Source organism: Haemorhous mexicanus, chromosome 10 (genome assembly GCF_027477595.1).
Source record: "Haemorhous mexicanus isolate bHaeMex1 chromosome 10, bHaeMex1.pri, whole genome shotgun sequence".
NCBI classification, from domain to species: Eukaryota; Metazoa; Chordata; class Aves; order Passeriformes; family Fringillidae; genus Haemorhous; species Haemorhous mexicanus.
The window spans coordinates 18692948-18712178 of NC_082350.1; the positions used below are offsets into that span (position 1 = coordinate 18692948).

Sequence of the window (19231 nt, forward strand, 5' to 3'; positions counted from 1 at the left end):
GGAACACATAGGGAGTTTTCCCGACAGAACAGCAGGTCCGGGGTGAGGAGCCGCTGGGAGCCCGCCTCCCTCCGCCGCATCCCCTCCAAGCCCACCCCGTAGTAGCCTCCAGGAGGCTGGGGGGGACTTTTCCCCTCCCTTCTCTTCCCTTCCTTGCTCGGGCCGACGTTCCCCTGGTGCCCGCCACGACCTCAGCGCCGAGCGAATGGCGCCCGCCGTTCGCTGCCGCCGCTCCCGGGGAACGCGGGCCGGGGCCGCCCCCTGTGAGGACTCCCGGCTCCCCGCACTGCGCATGAGCGGGGGAAGGCGGCGGAAGGGCCCGTGAGGAGCCGGGAGCCGCCGCCGCCGGAGGAAGCGCCGCCGCCGCCGCCGCCCTCAGTGTCCGCCCGAGCCGGGAGGGGAGAGGCCCGCACAGCCCCCACCATGGTGAGCGGCCGCCCGGGGCCCTTCTGGGCGCAGCGCGGCGCCTCGGGGCCGGGCAGGGGCAGCGCGGCCTGGTCGTGGCGCGCTGGGTGTCCGGGAGCGGCCGAATGGCCGGTGTCGGGGGCTCCGCAGCCGGGCACGATGTGCTGGCCCGGGGGCTGCTCGTCCTCCTGCCGGGCACGGCAGGACCGGCGTGTGGGGCCCGTGCCGGGGCCGCGGGGCGGGCGGCAGGGGCTGCTCCGGGCAGGGGCCTAAGCGGGGGGCGCCGGGATCCCGCCCAGGCTCCGACCCGCGGCGCCCCGGCAGGCCCCGCACGGCGGGGAGGGGCTGGCTGGCACCTGGTGTGAGGGTTCAGGAACCTCTGCGAGACAGCGGCCGTGCTGAGGGCAACTCTCTCCGGTCTGTGCCCTGTGCTTGCAGTAGCACTCAGGGAGTGCAAGGGGCTGCCAGGAACCAGGGGCTGCTCGGAGTTTTTCCGCAGGATTTCAGGCGTCTCAGGGCCCATTAAGTGCTCTCAGCTCACAGAGAAACTTGGGGTTGTTGATGCTTCTTGAGCTGGGATTATGTTGGAGAATTTCTGGATAATTGTTCTAGGGTCTTGGTTGTTTTCATAGAAGTGTTGTAAAGGAGGGCCTTGCAAAGGTCATCGTAGTAAAGGTCTTGTAAAGGTTTATCTTGCATTTTCTCTCTAATACTGTTCTTATAGCTGAGGATTTGCTGTGGACTCCCAAATCGACCGACTTTCTCCCTTGTTTCTTGTAGGGGGAAACCACAGTGTTTAGAACAACATTTGCTGGTTTTGTTTGCCTAAACAAAAGAGAAATATATTCCTTCAGTTTAATTAAGGGGGCTCTCATTGGTTTCTTGCGGAGTGTCTTATTCACCAGAGGGAAGAGTTTATAGTAGTACTTTCAGGCTTTCTCCATATTCAAATGTTGTAACAGCTTTAGCTGCTACACCTGTACAATTTAAAGCAGTACTTTTCTGTAGCAGTGTTATAGTCTTAGGAATGGTGTAGGAGGGAGTTGTAAGATCTACTGGTGTATGCTTATTGGTATAAAGATATTTTATACTTGCTGTTAATACTATTCTGACAAGCAGAGTTAAAAACATATTAAAAAAAATTACAACGTCACCTTTAATTGATGGAGTTACATTGGCATAAAAATTTGGTTAGCCAGCATTTAAATTAGTGGTGTGCAGACCTCTAATAAACTTGTCACTATGTAACTAGTATAATTTTTAATTGAATAGTTTGATGTAGATCTTAATTTGTGTTTTTTTTTTATGAGCACTTAAGACTGAAGTCTGAATAAAGTTCAGACTGTAAACTTGTCTTACTGTAATTCTGCGGGTCTGGGACTGTCTGAAATTGTGCATACACAGTAATGTTACCAACTTTTTATGAAGACTTTTTTCCACAAAAATCACCTTGAGTTGTCTCACGATCTATCCAGCGTAGGTAGGCAAAATAGATACACAGGTGATGAAATAGACAGTTAATGTTTTGAATGTGCATATATTATTGGCTGGCTATGAGATTAGGAATTTAAATTGAACCATACTGTAGAAAGTGGCATTATAGCAGAAATAGTGAGGCCCATTATTCAGAGAATATGTTTTTGTGAGAAACAGCAGAGTTCTGTCTGCTTGGTCTTCTTGGAAGCACTTAACTGAAGAACCAGCAGACATATTCTGTGTAGCAATTCTGTACTGGTAGACTGGTATTTATCAGATGGGAGGGAGTATGTGAATACTCCACTCATGGCCCCGAGCAGAGCTGTTAGGCCCTGTGCAAGCAACTGTCTTCCAGGTTGTGCTTGTTCACTCCAGCACCCAGGTGAAAGGATGACACTGAAGAGAGACTAAATGACAAGCTGCAGCTTTTAGAAGTAGTAAATACAGGTGTGGATGTTTCCAGTGCCTGGATGTAGGATTCTGTACCTTACTTGTGGTATGGCAAAATCCTCTCTTTGTTTAGGGGAAAGGTAGGGAGACTTCACAGAGATCTGAGGATGCCCATCCAGAAACTTGAGATTCCATGTTCCATTTTTCTGCCCATGTACACAGCTGCTCGGCTCTGGCTTGTCCTCCCAGAGGCTGTGGCCAGGTAGCTTGTCCAGCACAGCACATGCCATGGCACAGGCTCCTGCAGCTGGGGCCTGGCTCCCACCTGTCCATACATCACTGCCAGATTGAGCGCTGCTGGCTCTGCCTTAGTCTCACCAGTGTCCATATGGCCAGAGCTTTGTGCCTTCAGGACAGAGGTTTCCTGCCTTTGAACCATCTTTGTCCTAGATCTGGAAGGGACACCCCCCTGCCAGTATTCCTTGGGCTGTTGGGAGCAGTCAGCCTTTCTTACCCACTCTTCATTTGAGCTGGCTGAGCAGCACCTCTAGAAGTGCTGTCCTTCACCCTCCTTATTAGAGTGTTAGTGCTTCATCTCATCCTGAGGACAGTGGTGTGCCCATGAATCAAGACAGAGCAGTAAGCTGGTCCATTATACTCTGAGACATCTTCACTGCCTGTACAATTCTGAATGATTTAATGAATTTAGAACTGTATGTGGTAATCGAGGCAAGTGTGGGATTATCTACATTTTTATCCAGAGCCATGTGCTAGCCTTGTCTCTATTTATATTATCTATTATATTGTCCAGTTTGTGTTCTCTGAAAAATATTTCTGTGCTGATAAATACATAATTTCTTACTGCAAACCTCAGCTGACAGGAAGTTGTAAAATTTCATATTACAAGAATTTCATGTCTGACGCTGTCTCCTGTAATGTTAGTGTAGTTCATGACATTGTTATGTGGTGTTTAACTCCACAAGCTATTCTGCAAGGCCAGCTGTTTATATGTGTAAGCAGTGGTGCATATGCATGTCTGAAGCAGTTTGTTGATATTAAATATTTGAGGTTTGGTTGTCCCATGGTAAAACTTTAGATTCTTGGCATTACACTTCGGACGGAGTAGTCAGAGTGCTAGACAAGATGGTGCATGATTTTGTTTCCTCTCCTTGCTTACCAGAGATCCCTTTGAACTAATACTTTAAATCACTTTTAATTAGAGCCATGAAAAAATATCCAAGAATATGAACTACTCTGAGAATAAGGTGTGAAATTTATTATGTAGCTCTTGATATTTTACTCATGTTTTATGGTGCCAATGCAAATATACAGTATGAATAGAGCTTGTGCCCCAGACCAGAGTTAAGAATGCTAAACAACTGGCTGCTTTATGTTGTCCTTTTTTATTTGGAAAAGCCCTGATTTTTGTGTTTCCTTCACCTCTCAGGTTAGCATGAATTACCATTATATCTACAGCAATATTCTGCGTAGCTGTATATTGACCTTCTGCCTGCATGTGAATACTGAAATTATTTTATCCATTAAAAGAACATTATAGAAGGTGGAAAGCAACTTTTTGTTGTGATTTTTTTCCCTTGGATTTTATGTCTCAACAGACTTTTTAAGTGTTTTTGTTCTGTTCCACTGCAGCCAAGTAGATTTCACATCAGTTTGAAACAGAAGCTTACAAATGTCCTGACTGTCTTACTTTGTGTGCCCTCTCTTAGAGAAACTGCTGTGGAAAATAAAATGCAGTTGAAGGACATGTTTGTTTACGTTATTCAGAAACGGTGGCGATTTACTTTCATTGTTTTTGTCTTTACCTTAGATTTTTTTGGAACTACACCTGTGTGCCATCAGTGTTGGTGAGCTAAGATGCAGTTCTGTCTATTTGTAGATTTTTGTTGTAATTAATGTTTTTCTTACAAAACAAAGAAAAATACTCATGATTCTGCCTTTTAAGCTTTAGCCATGTGTTTGTTGAATACAAGCAGTAAAGCAGACATTTTTAGGTGTCTTTGGTTCCTTTCATGGATGCAGTCCAAGGTGGATGATTCAGGAGCAGAACTCCCCTGGCCATTGGTGTCGCATCGAGGGACAGGAGTGGCAGTCGGGTGAGGGGCTGCATGCCCAAGACTGTGGGATTGAGCTGGGTTCTTGGGAGGAGCAGGGATGCTTCCCACAGCCACAGCTCTTGCTGGAGTCTGAGTGCAGTCAGTGTAAAGGCCAAGACTTCGTGGAGGTTGATACTATTTTAGAAAAGGCTTTTACCTGTCACATGCATGAGAACTTAACAGGCTTTTCTTTGAGTCCTGCCCGAAACAAAAGCACAGATGTCACATCGTTCAAATTCCTTTGCTTAGCAGTGAAACTCACAGGATTTGGATGGTCTGTATCAGTGGCTGGGAAGGCAAAGGTGCAAGGCAGTCACTTACTAATGAGTGACTGTGTGAATGCCTTCCTTGGGGGCCACAAGGAAGTCTGGGCAGCAAAACTCATCGAGCCCTGCTTGTCTCGCTGGGGCCACATGGGACCTTTGAGCCAAGTCCAAAAACAGGCTCCAGTAGGGATCCTCAGCTCTCCAGTCCAGGCAGTGTGGGACAAAGGTTGGTGCTGTTTCCCATGAACCTTATCCAGGAGAGTGGAGCCCTCAGTCAGCTATTAGCTGTCTGCAAAATGCTGATGACCACTATGCAGAACTTATCTTTGAATCTGGGGTGACTAAAAACTGTGCAGAAGATAAGGAAAAATAATGCTGTAATCAGAGTTGGTAGAGAGGTTCTAGCATTTTTTGTACCAGAGACTAGGAGAAAAAAATACTTGGAAATATAAAGTCCACGTATTTTATTTTTTATTTGTAATTTTTCACTGAAGTATCTGAGCAAGGAAAGGATATTGAATTAGAATATTCAAATGTGGTACTTCATAGTAAGAGGCAAATCTTCGTTTTAAAATCAAATTTATAGAACCAGATGTTAATTAGAATGAGTGTAGTTTTATGAATCTACACAATGTAGCTTTTCATTTGGAGAAGTTATTCTGTGTTTTAAAAGTAAGGTTATCTGTCTTGTGACATCCTTATTATGAAAGGTAGCTTGGATACCACACAAACTTGATCAAAGGCTTGCAGAACTGAATTTTTCCTTTTGAGCCAAGAAATAAGAGTACAAATATGTTTCATCTGCTTTCCATTGGTCTTCATTTGGATATATAGGCAAGACACATATCTCTTAAATAAAACTCTTACCTTCCTTTTTAACCTGTGTTAAAGTTGAGATGTTTTAAGTGGATTGTGTTGCATTACAGTGAGCACAATTTCAGTGTCAGGTTTTTGTTGCCTGATGACTGTGGGATTAAAGGTTATGTGCTGCTCTGTATTACACTTAAAACAATAATAGAGTATTAGTGCTCAGTGTCTAGAAATAGCCCTTAAAAGTGCAGAAGGTTTGGAACATGTTCCTGCTTGAAGTGTGCGTTTTTAATGTGCTGGAAGAGGAGCTATAATAGGATAATAAAAACTCAGCAGTAATTCCATCTCCTGCTGTCCTGTAGTAGGCCTTCAGAGAGTGCCCAGTCACTTAGGATGTGGAATGTCTTGTTCATATTGGCAAGGTTCTGCAGAAGCATTCATCAAATATAAAAAAAGGATTTTGGCACTTCTTCACTAAAAATAAACTCATATTTAACCAGGAAAAATATTAATATTAAAGAGAAAGGTTATGGCTGAACAGTGTGATTTACTGCATCTTATGCCTTACTGAATGTTGCAATTAGCTGCTTGCTTCTTTGCAACTTCAGTCTTCTTTTAGAAAGGTTTTATGTTGTTGCTATCACTTAGGGAGCCCCAAGCATGGGAAAATCTCATGTGTATATGTAGAATTTAAATTTTATCATTAAAGGCATTTAAGCTGAAAGTTTTTGTTCTAACAAATTGCACTCCTCTTTTATGTGACAAGATGCAGACCATACCACCTTCTCTGGTCCTGGGCATCCGTGGTAAAGCCTATTTAAACCTATTCCTTGACTTTTTGTGGGATGTCACTGCTTTTAGAGTTCACCCTTGCAGGAACAGGGAAGAACAAAGCCTCCTGAGCTTTTACAGAGTACTCACTATTAAATGGGCTATGCATACTTATGTGTACATGTTTTTAAAAAAAAATCAAAATACTAAAGATTAAAGGCGCCAGCTTTGTAAAGAAAAAAAAAAGAAAAGCTAAGATAATTAAGTGTGGCTGCCCTATAGTGCAGCTGAGTCTGTGGTGATGCAGCAGTCTGGCTGTGTGGAACTGATTAGAAGAAGCTGGTAATTGATAGAGAAATTTAAATTTGGGATGGTTTCATCTTCATTTGGGATTTCTTTCAGTGGTTTGTTTTCAATAATCTGAGTTTACAATGCATTTTAAAAAGCTGCAACTGAAAATCCATTAGTCATTTCTGGAAGTTGTTCCACATGGCCTTGTCAGTGTAAGAGATTTTTGTGGAAGTGTGAGCTCAGTAGTGCAAGGTGCTGAATGTCTGCTGTGGAGCCAAGCATGGGGTGCACAGGAGCTGCTCTAGTGGCTTGGCCTTTAGCAAGAACCACACCTGAGAACCTCAGTTTCAGAAATGTGTTTGTAGCCAGAGGTCCAGTGTGACAAACTTGGTCAAGAGACTGAAATAAAGCAGCAGCACATAATAGCTTTAAAAATGGTATAGTCTAACTAATACCACTCTGTTTGAAGTCTGCAATCTGAGCTAAAAGTTTGGCTTCAGTTAAGTGTTTTAGATACAGGGTGGTTTTGCTTCGGGGGGGATTATTTCTTTTAAAGGATACCTAAGGTAAGAGTATTGTTCTGTTTAGCATATTATGTTGGTACCAGTTTAAACCAAATGTGATGTTCTTGTATTTTTTTTCAGTGGTGTAACTCTGAAGCTGGTAACCTAACTATTCTTACAAATAAAAGTGTTTACACTCATCATCAAGCCACAGCAAACTAATCCTGACTTTTAGGACAGATGAATTTGTGCTCTGAAGCATTAGTTCCTTTTTCTTATGATGATGTGATTGAACACTAATTAACACTTTGGAATTAAGAGCTTGAGCACATACTGCTCCTAAATCATTCTCTGTCTGAATTTTATCTTGTCATGGGATTTTTTTTTTTTTGCCCCTTTTTTCCCTATTCACTGAGAAGGAGCTGTTGAAATTACAGTTACAGTAATGAGCAGAATATACAAGTTTTGGTTGGAATACAAAGTAAACTAAAAATGAAATACTTGTGCCGTGTAAGGAATCCAATCCTGACTTTAAATTTTGTCAGAACTTCTGTGTACCAGGTTGTAACATTGGGAGTGTTTGCTTTGACTGTATTGAGTGAACTGTGGAACTGAATTTGGGTGTAGTGCAGGAGCTGTGATTGCTTTCTCCTGATGATCTGTTAGTTTTGTGTAACTCATACCCTTGAAATCCTGAATGTGCTTCTCCTCGTCAGAAATATCCTTGGGAATCCCTCTCTGCTGGTAAGCAGCAAGTCTGCGTTCAGTTCTGGGCTGGAGCAGGGCGGGATGGCTTGGTCTGGGCAGGAGGCCTGGAATTCCAGAGCTCTCACCTTGGCTACTCACTCCCCCGCCTGCCTCAGGCACCTTTGCCTCTTTTTTTCTTAGCTTCGGTTGCTGCACCTGTGAAATGGAGACAATGCCTCCTCGCAGGAATGTTTTGCAAAGTATGTAGGTGGAGCTGAGAACCTTCAAAGTGAAAAATCTCTTTAAAGAAAAAGAAGTCTTTAAGGTATTTCAGTGTGTAGGTCCCTGAAATGGATGGCTCAGCCTAGTCCCTTGCTGCCATCAAGAGGCACCTCAGGAGATCCCGTTCCAGGTGTGGCCCTGGTCCTGCAGTAGCTGGGACCAAAGGGACACCCGCCTGATGCTCAGTGGTGCTAAACTGTTCAGTGGCCTGCTCTGCCCCACCTCTGGAGGAACTTGATCAGATATTTTGATATCCTGATTGCTTGGGAAAATTAATACTGATTTAAAAAGCATTAAGAGACTGTTTTTTATTTACTGGTGGGTTTTTTTTGTCCAGTAGACGTTTCTAGTTACAGTATTGTCTGTTTTCACTAGAACAAGTTGAAATCATCACAGAAGGATAAAGTGCGTCAGTTTATGGTCTTCACACAATCTAGTGAAAAGACAGCAGTGAGTTGTCTGTCTCAAAATGACTGGAAGTTAGATGTTGCAACAGACAACTTTTTCCAAAATCCTGAACTTTATATACGAGAGAGTGTTAAAGGATCACTGGACAGAAAGAAGTTAGAACAACTGTATAACAGATACAAAGGTGAGTGCCCTGAATTTTAAGCCTTATTTTATCTTTGTATAATTCTTATTTACAGTGTATTGGTGATGTTGTGCTCTTGTGCTAAAAAATCTTAGCTGACTCTTTCAGCTTTTTTTCTGTGCTAATAATACAAATTAGAAGGGAAATATAGGTAGGTTTCTGCTTTACAAGGATTCCATGCAGTTACTTTATGTGCTCTGAATGTATCTACGTTTATAGGACATTAGGGTCTGTGCTGGAACTGTGTGTGCAGTGAGTAATTGTGATGGTTAATGAGGATTTTGGGTAAGTCTCCTGGGGAAGGCACATCACACAGGACTTGATCCTGACAAAGGACAAGGTTGCATACTGGGGATGGGTTCTACCTTAGTTTTTATTCAGCTTGTTCTTATTATCAGGTAGTTACAAAGAGAGTGTAAAAGAAAACAGAGTCTCTGTATCTGTTATATAGCCAGTGTTCAACTGATATCCTACCACATAAAGTGGATTCAGTAGAGCAGAACAAATCTTGTGTTTTAGCACTTAATCTAAAAATGAGTGCTCTGTTTTCTGTCAGTTTTCCTATGTTTTATATGTATAATCCAAATACCATTTTTGTGAAGTCTGTGTTGGCTTGTGTTAGTAGATCTTTGTTAGCAGAGTTGAAATGTGAGCATCTCACTTCCAGACCAGATGTTGATTCCTTTGTGGAAAGAGGAGTGGGCCTGGTTGACTTGGAATCACTAAAGGAGCAGCATAACTTTCCCCTGGAGGTTACTGTGTCCAACATCTGCATGCTGGAAACCTCCTGTGTGCCAGGAAATGCCTAAATCTGCTCTTGGGGTAGCTGTGGATGGGCAGATTTGGGTGTTGGTACAGCCTGGAAATGAACACGGCAGAATGGCTTCTATGGGAACACAACTCATCAGTCTGGCAAAGAGGCCAAAAATTGAATGTGCTGGGGGCAGAGAACCAGTGTGCTCTGTAGGGAATGAATCAGAAGATCCTGCATATTATTAGGCAGAAAATAAATGTTTGTGGTGCTTTTGTCTCTCAATTAAAATAACATGATCTTCATTGTATGGGAGGCTTTATTGCAGTAACTGCCTCAATTGTTAAAGCTTAGCCGTTGGGAGCACTAATTTAATTTTGTTTTTAAAATACTCTCTTTTAAGGGCAGATCCCAAAAATGGCTTCTTGAAAATGTTTCCTTGTCTTAAATATACTTGTTGAACAAATGAACTTTTTCAAATATTTGTTATTCCTGATACTTACTTTTATGTGCCAAAGATCCTCAAGATGAAAATAAGATTGGTATAGATGGAATACAGCAGTTCTGTGATGACCTAGCTCTGGACCCAGCCAGCATCACCGTACTCATCATCGCGTGGAAATTCCGGGCTGCAACACAGTGTGAATTTTCAAAGCTGGAATTCATGGACGGAATGACTGAGCTGGGGTGAGTGCTCTCTGAGTGTTAGATGGTGACAGTGTGATCCAGTGTCCTGTTTTGGGGAATTCTCAGTCTTGGTCCTTTCTGAGATATTTCAGAGCCCAGCATTGCTTGTCTGCCTCTGGAAAAACGCAGCCTGGCCTTGGTTGTGTCAGAGTTGTGTGGTGGTTGGCACAGAGCTGCTCTGGCAGGTAGAGCAGGGATGTTGGGCAGACCTGGGGTTTCTCTGCCTTGTAAGAGTGCAGAAGTCTTTTTCACATTTTCCCAAAAATTTTGTGGATTCTAGAACCTGGTATGTCAGGTGTATGTGCAAATGCGACACGAAGAAATAAAAAATGAAATTCTTGTAGAGGTGCAGACTCATCAAAGGCTTCCTGAATTGTTTTGATAATCATATTGTATTCTACAAACAGTTTATAGATTTTTGTTTAACTCACGTTTTTATGGCAGAATGAATAATAAATAAATATACAAAAAAATGTGCTTTTTAAAATGCAGATGTGACAGCATAGAAAAACTGAAGGCCCAGATTCCTAAAATGGAACAAGAATTAAAAGAGCCAGGAAGATTTAAGGATTTTTATCAATTTACTTTCAACTTTGCAAAGAACCCAGGACAGAAAGGTTTAGGTATGTATTCTAATTCATAAGCATTTTTTCATAAATATTGGGAATGGCTAATTAAAGCAGTAAATGAATGTATTATTGTGATCCAATGAATCTGAAAGATAATCACCCTTGGGATAAAATATATCTCTGTGTTTTGAAAGATAGATGTCAATTTAAGGTATTCAAATTGATTATTAATTTAGGCTACAGGATTTTATGGGAGAAGGTTTATTCGTTCACTCAGAGTGAGTGCAGTTCTCAGGAAGCACAATGGATTATGTTCTTATATTGAAGACATAATTACACCACTTAGAATTTGCAGCACTGAACAGATTAATTGAATTTTTACTTTTAGGATAAATTGAAGCTGTAAAACCATTTTCTGTGTAAGCACATTTGTACAGTCCCTTGCAACACCAGAAATGCTTGCAAATGTCTTAGCAGGATAGAATTGGAATGGCACAAATCGATTCCTGTGTTGTGGGCCTGATGCCTGCTGGTGCCAACCTACAGAGTTTTTTTTCCCCTACCTCATTGAAAGCTTTTTGTCATTATTTCAGAGTTCACACGTGGAGTGTGGCTTTGGTTGATGTAACAGGTGGAGTGGAAAAATAACTTATTCAGAATAACTTCAGAACACCACAGTTTGGTTGGAGTTAAAGCAACAAACTGTAGCTCTGTCTATTCAAAACAACAAAAATGAGGGAATAGAAATTTCTTTCAAGCAGTGATGTTAAACAGCCAGGATGTACATTCATTTCTCTACAGTGAGATTTGGCTATTAGCCATAGCTAGCCTTTCATGATCCTTTAACTTCTTAAGTTAATTTTTCTGATTTTGAGAGGTAATAAAATATGGAAAGGGTGGTAGGTTCTTCCTTGGCAGCTTGTGAATTTGCTCTTCTCGGTAATGAAAATGCTCTAAACTGGCTGCCACTGGACAGACAGTGCAAGACAACTTCTCATTCCCAGGCTTTGTAAAGATGAGCTTTCTGCTTTAGTTTTCCTGGCTTTTATGTGCAGACCAGCTTTTGGCTTAAAATAAGTATTAAAAAATAAGTAACTAAGCAAAAGCTCTATATCCTTTGACATCCTGCTGTATCTTTGTTGTTTTCAGTGGATTGTGAATTTCATTGTATCCAAAGGAGCTAAAAGTGCTGCTAAACCATCTGAAAATACTTGTGCATGCTTGTAGTAATTTCTGAATCATGCAAATAAATGAATAGGCAGATTTGTATTTCTTGTAGAAAATCATCATAATTTTTTTAGGCTGCTACAATAGGGAAAATGTGGACAGCAACTGAATTGTGGGATTAATTTCCCAGGAAAACTCATTCACGTGCTTTATTTCTCATTCCTCATAAAGCTTCCTTTTGCATGTTAAGCTCTAGCAGGGGCAGACAGGTGTTGTTTTCTGAGATCCATATAGCATATACTTAGTGTAAGATAGGTTTTGAAATTGTTTTTGTTTTAAAGTCTGGGTCTGGAAGTCTGAGCCTGAAGTCTGGATGCTTACCAGCCATTTTGGTGATCATAAATACACAGTTCTAGGCATGAATTTACAACAGGGCAGAATAATTCTGGAAACCCTGGAGCAAAACAATACTGGGAGAAGTACAGAGCTGCAAAGTAAGTGCTGCTAGTTAGGCAATTAATTTTAGTGTGTCTAAATAACTGCTTGTAGGAACTTGCCAAATTGATTTTAATGTATATTGGCCTCTAATCTTGCAAACATTGTGCAGTAGTTCAGGCACAGTTCTGGAAATATATTTCCTCTGCATAATTCCATACTACTGTATAAGTAGGAGGGTGTCTGAAAAGTTCTTGTGATATTTGCATCTCATTGGAGAATACCCTGTAGTGGTGTTCATCTCAAACATTGTTTGCTTCTCTTGCATCTCTCTGGATAAAATTCGAAATGGAGGATGTATTTTGAGACTCTTATATTGATCCAGGGGGATTTCACTGAGCATTTTCACACTTACAGAAACCTAAAATTATATCTTTACCTTCCAGTTTTGCTATTTCATGTAATCTATTTTTAAACTAGTTTGTCCCAAGGTATTGTGTCATCATGCTTTACGTGTCTGGACTCATACAGTGAGTTTGAGGTTGCAGCATCCTGAGATTTAGCTTTTAACAGCCTTTGCTTACCCGCAAGAATTACCTCAAAATTGGATAAAAATGTCAGAAGGCACTGTTTGTTTGTAGTGATTGTTTACAAACCACTGTAAAATGCAGCGATTTTATCACCTTGCCTTTTTGTATGCACACCATTAATACAGCACAAGTAAATAAAACTTAGTTTTCAGTTTTTTTCCTTGAGGAACTGATCAGCTCCCTCTGAAGTTCGTATCTATTAATTTTTAGAAAGACAGTAGTTTTAGTTGAAAGCTAAAATGCATGTTTTTGTACCCGAATCTCCTGTTAAAGAGAGACTTTGAGCCTCTACAGTCTTGAATGAGTTGCCATTTTCAGATACAGCTTTATTTACTGAGGAGTAGTGACTTCTGTCTAATTTGTCTCTGCTTCTTGCACTTTTGTGTGAAATCAAATCTCTTTGCAGCTTTACAGCAGAAAATCCTTCACAAATTTTATTCTGTACTTTGGTCAGGAGATATTATAATGTGACTCTGCTGTTTGAGAACTTTAATATCAGATGCTAAACAATTCAGAAACTCCTCATCAGCTCCTATTTTCCCTCCAGCAATGCAGATTTCATATTTTGTTTTGCTTGCTGTTGGTTTCACCTCCAAGATTTACCTCCCTGGGTTCTTTTAATATTTGGGCATCCTGGGGGAGGAAGGGAGTGGAGTTCTTGGGTTATTGGTGTGGGTTTTTTCCTTCTTTTCCTGAGGTGTGCAGTTGATCCTGTGCCTTCTCCCCCTGCTTCCACAAGGGGATTGTTTATAGAAGGAATTTGCTAGACTGCCATAAGAGTTTTTGTTAAAAAGAGGAGACTTACCTGGGCAGCTTTTTGGGGTCACTGTGTGATCTCCTGTGGCTGAGGATACTGAATTTGGTAATTCACAGTGAGTGGGGTTTGCTGCTGCAGCAGTCCCCTGGTAATTCCTGGAAGTGCAGGTGACCCTGGGCAGAGTTGTGGGTTCCAAATCTCTCTGTGTGCTCACAAGCTCCTGTCTGCCCCTCCTGGCACTTCAGCCTTTGGCCCTCCCCAGGGAGGGGGGAGCTGGCTCTGTCCCTCCCCTCCATCCAGACCTGCCAGGGTTCTTTGGGAACTGCTGCCCTCCAGCAGCTCTGAGAGGCAGGGGGGCTGCTTTCAAATCTGTCAGGCCAGGCTTGACTCAACAAGCAGGAATTTAACAGGAGGCTTGGAAAGAAGAACAAAAAAAAGCCAACCCACCACAAAAAACACCCAACAAACAAAAGGAAAAAAAAAATCCCAAACAAAAACATCCAAAAACGACCCCACACCACCAACAAAAAAACACCCCACAAAAGCAAAAACTCAACCAAAACAACACCACCAACAACTAAACTATCTTCTGTCTGCCCAAGGACACTACCTAAAGATTCTTCTTCAAAAGGAAATCTTGACTACAGAAATGAGCACTTGACAAAAGCCTCATTACAGGCAGCACTTGTAATAAGGTTGCCCTAAAATGAAATAATTAAAAATTTTTTACATTAAGAAAAAGGTAAGTTTCAGTACAAAATACTATAAATTTTCTTTTCAAGCCCATAGCATCTTCAACTGAAAATATTTTGCTGACTTATAACTAAAGTATTGTTAGATAGCAAAAGGCATATGAAATGTCCTGGGGGGTTTTGAATATGTTAGATATTAATATGGGCAATTTTCAGTTCTGTAAAATATAAAATATGTGTGTAACACTTTATTTATGGTTGCCTTTTTGTAAAGGATCCACGAGTATATTTGCATTAGTTTAATCTTTTCACATTTATGGATACATGGTTCATCCTGATGTGAGATACTTGTGGAGATTATATATTTGATATGTATATCTCTAAAAGTAATTATTTTAATATTACAGATTTAGAAATGGCCATTGCCTACTGGAATTTAGTACTTAATGGAAGATTTAAATTTCTAGACTTGTGGAACAAATTTTTGTTGGTAAGTTTTAACCTTTACATAATCTGGACTGCAGTATTTTCAGAATTTGGAAGACAAACATGTTTAAGTTATTGAGTAGATGAAATAGACTGTCTTGACCTAAATCCCAGATACTCATAGTGTGTACAATAGAAATATGTTTTGGGGACATGGATGTGTTTGAGACAGTAAAAATGAATGTGTAATAGGGTTTTAAGTTATTTTTTTTAAAAAATAAATTTTTCACCTCTCCAAACAGGAACATCATAAAAGATCAATTCCTAAGGATACCTGGAACCTTCTTTTAGACTTTAGTACAATGATAGCAGATGACATGTCTAACTATGATGAGGAAGGTAAACATTGCCATTTTCTCTCAACAACTTCTGTGTTGTATGTTACATTTATTACTGTGTATCTGCTTTGGCACAGTCTCAAAAGCAGCTCAATTAGAGTATTTCTGGTGGTCCGAAGTGCAGTTAGGGGCTGCTTTATGCATGTAATCATATCTGTTATTAATGTTTTAGAAAAGAAATGCTGGAGCTTTCATGGAATCCATTTTCTTTTTCTGTTCTAAGCTCAGACACAAATTCTTTCTTACTGAGACAACCTCAAATTCTTTCTTATTGAGACAAACCCTGCTATATGTCCATTTAAAACCCACAGATTCTCTATTGGTGCAGTTCTTGGCATCTTCATCCAAGTAACTGATCCATGGTTTGTGCAGCTCTGTGTAGGGTCCTCTGGTTACTGCATTTCGTAGCTGAGATGTTTTTAAGTCTGGTTGCTTCAGTTTATGTGAGGCTTGGACATGTTTTGACATAGAAGTGAAGCTGGCAGCACACAGGGGTTGCTGAACAGAACTCACTTCCTATCAAATGTGTTTCTTGTAAACTTTTGTATCGATCTTTCCTCTTCAGTCCCTGTGCAGCCAAGAACAGCTGATTACCCTCAGCCCTTGGCAGCACGTCAGTTCAGTGAGGGGGGGAAACTAAACTTGGGATACCTCCACAGCAGAGGACAGCAAACTTCTCCAACTTTATTTAGTAATTATGGACTCTCCTCATTCCCTTGTCAGTTTTGAGTTAGGATTTTGGCCAGTTTTTTGGCTTTGTCTGGAAGATGACCCTTGAAAGTGATGTGTATTAACTGGCTTTAAAGGAAGCAGAAATCTTTAATCGGCTCTTAAATTTCCATCCAGAAAATAAAATTACGGTTTTTTGCTTCAAACTCTGCCTAGTTTAATACTGAAAAGCAAATAGCTTGTCTGGATATGAAGCTTGTGAAAGAATGCCTTGTTGAACCAAGTTTTTACATTCTGGTGTTTTCCTCTTTTAGGGGCATGGCCAGTCCTTATTGATGACTTTGTGGAATTTGCACGCCCTCAAATTGCTGGGACAAAAAGTACGACAGTGTAGCACTAAAGGACCCTTCTAGAGTGTACATAGTCTGTACAATACCTGAAATGGAAAATTGCACAGTCAATTTCTGCTGGCTGGACTGAACTGAAGATCAATCCTCACAATATGGCTGAGGGTTGAGACAAACCTTTAAGGATACATCTTGGACCATATCATATTTCATTCTTCTACTGGTGGTTTGGGCTTTTCTTCTAGTCTGGACCACTCTTGCCCGTTAAAATTCCAACACTGTGGATTTCATCATGGATTTATTTTTTGTTGGTGGATCACCCTAGTTTCATCTCCCATAAGTCCTAGAAGCTTTATTATTATTTTGAGGTTTCTGATTTCACATAAAGCACAACGCTGGTCATCATCAGACAACTGTTGTATGGCATCTGAATTATACAGATCAACATCAAAACAATTTTTAAAAGAATCCTTAAATACACACTTGGGGCTAGTTGCAAAGACTGTACTGATAGCACTTCCTGCAAGAGTGATATATTTAAGTGTACTGGGTCCGAGTTTTTTCTTTTCTGGAAAAGTGCAGGTGTCGTCTGAGTTTGAGTCTCTGGTCACAGCAGTGACAGGAATGACCCAGGAGCCCCAGGGCTGTTGATTGGAGGTCTCTGGTACCTGGCTGAGGTTTGCTGGTGGCTCAGCTGCTCTGGGGACAGCTTGGGGACAACACAACTCGAGCACTTCCCCCCCTGGGCCGTGGCAGAGCCCGCAGTGGGCCGAGCTGTGTCCTCACAGAAGCCAGCGTTCTCTAGGTTACTCTCTAAGATATCAGATTTCGTTACAGTTTTGAAATGCTTATCTGTCTGTCAAAGAGAGGTTTTTCATTTCTGTGGAAATCAAACACTTGAATATACTGAATTTGTGTCTTAACTGTTTGCTACACAACACAGTATTTTAAATTGAGACATGTGACTTTTATGGCTGAGGTGTGACAAAGCAAATGGCCCTGTTGTACAAGAGGCAGGTGAGGTTGATGTGTATCTGGGTTTTGAAATCATTATCCTGGTAAGTTAAATCTTCATAACATAGAGGTACTGCCATTATGGATGACACCCTTTTTAAAATTATTTTGCTGAGTTTTCCTTAAATTGACGTATGACTGTGGTTGCCAAATACAGAAATTCAGTGTAAAGCTTTCCCAAACAAGCACAGATCAGATACAAACTACTACCCTGCCTTTGTTCATTTAAATTATTTTGTTGATCATCACTACTTCTGTCTTGCTGCATTTGACTAAATCGCTTCATTTGGATCAAAGCAGGTTTTATCAGATGCAATTCTTTGATAATACAAGAGCTCTTGAGCTGCTTTTATGGTCTTTTACTCCTCACTGAGTTATTTGGGAAGAAACCTGATAAATCCTGCTCTGGAAAACAAGCTGGAAAGAACGAGCTCCAGGAGAGGAGGCAGACCATACTTACAAGTGAGAAGATGGGGGTCTAAGTCCATGCTCTAAATAGTGCCCTGATAAGGAAAGAATTATTCTTGAGATGAGTCACTGGTACTTGCACTAGACTGCAGCACGATTTTATGCAGATGCTAAAAGTATTTTTTAAAAAAATTTACCATTAAACAGCTAAGATTTTTATTTGTACTCTGTACAGTTGACCTTAAGGCTGGCTTCCCTTACAGCAGTGCCCTTTTGGCAAACCCAGTTGTGCATTTATTCCAAAAATACAGTTCCTCAAAAACATTGCAGACTTTCTCCAGCTACTGGAATTGGCTATGCCAAAAAGTGTGTGTTTTGCTGCTTTTCAGTATTTCCTTTCTCAGTTTTGTGTAAATAAAAATGGGGACTTGAAATTATGGGGTGGGTGGGGTGGAAAAAAAAAAGGCTCGACAAGGTTATCTCTGCGTGCTGTTTTCTGTCTTGAGGGTTTTGGTACTGTTTCAGATTGATTAGTTCAAGTATGCTGTGCTTGGAGAGGAGAACTGACTTTTCATCCCAATGCAGACTTGTCCCTCAAAAAAGTCTGGGATTGGGCAATGGCAAAATGCCGTGGTGTTTTAGAGACTCTTCCTTTTGAATGCAAGATCTTTCCAACAAAATAGTGTTGTCATCAGTTTGGTACTACATGCTTATAATTACTGTGTAATTATAAAGAAATACATAAAAACTTTGACTAATTATGTTGCAGAAAAGGGTTATTTGTGCTATCATGGCATCTTAAAAGTTTTTCAAAATAACCGAAGTTGAAAGAAACATTGATTTAACAGGGTGTTGGTCTAAGGACAAAATGCCTGGTTACAGGGAATATTTTGTACTGAAACGTGCTCAGATGTGGCCATGTGGTTTTTTCCTTTATATATGTGTGGGGTTGTTTTTTGTTTTTTTGTTTTTAAGAATGCAGCCAGTTGCTTACTTGGATTGCTTTAATTCGTAAGTGCTTATGTCTTCAATTTGATGATCTCCCCGCAAATGGATTGATTTAATTTTGCCAAATGTCAAGGGAAAAAAAAAAAAAAATGAAGGCAAACATCAAGTTTGTAAACTGTTTTTATACATTAAAATATGTACAAAATTAGAAGTGCCCTGATATAAAACACTTAATCTTGAGATTATATTTAGTAAAAACCCATCATTTACATATCTCTGTAAGTTCAAAATGTAACTTCTTACAATCCCTCTCATTACCAACAGAGGCAATAAAGCTCCAGTGAAATTGCCATGACTGAGGTTTGTACTGCATTGTTTCAGTGTATTATTTGTAAAACTTATTTCTGGAATGTACTTTTAGGGAGTGGAGAAAAAAAACCCATGGAATACATGTGTTCTGCATAAAATACAGCTCAGGGCAAGTCTTTCTTTTGGGTGGGGAAAAAAAAAATCTAAAAACTGCACCTCCACCTTGCCTGTTGCTTGTTCAGAATGTTTACAAGTCCCACCTGGAGCTGATTCTCCCAGCCCTGGGCATGGCAATGCCCCAGCTTGTGAGGGAAGACACCACACACTGCAGTGGCTCAGCTATGCCTCAAGTACAGCAGTAAAGCCACTCCTTATTGATCAGCTTGTTAATAAGTAACTTACGACTTGCCTCAAAACTGTTTTACAATGAAATCCATACTGAGACATCCTTATTTAAGAAAGATAGAATTTTTTTAA

General features: G+C 40.8%; 1 protein-coding gene across 2 annotated transcripts; it reads left to right on the plus strand.

Moving 5' to 3' along the window:
- The first annotated feature begins 287 nt into the window (after positions 1-287).
- DCUN1D1 (defective in cullin neddylation 1 domain containing 1) lies at positions 288-18795 on the plus strand. 2 transcript variants are annotated; one of them, XM_059855709.1, is made up of 8 exons: positions 288-426; positions 8371-8587; positions 9857-10025; positions 10518-10648; positions 12103-12255; positions 14643-14725; positions 14964-15060; positions 16043-18795. In XM_059855709.1, the coding sequence occupies exons 1-8, from the start codon at positions 424-426 to the stop codon at positions 16120-16122; spliced, it is 933 nt and encodes a 310-aa protein (XP_059711692.1). In that variant the 5' UTR covers positions 288-423; the 3' UTR covers positions 16123-18795. The 2 variants fall into 2 exon arrangements, with proteins under 2 accessions (XP_059711692.1, XP_059711693.1); XM_059855710.1 differs by lacking the exon at positions 12103-12255 and having other exon boundaries at positions 293-426.
- The last annotated feature ends 436 nt before the right edge of the window (positions 18796-19231 follow it).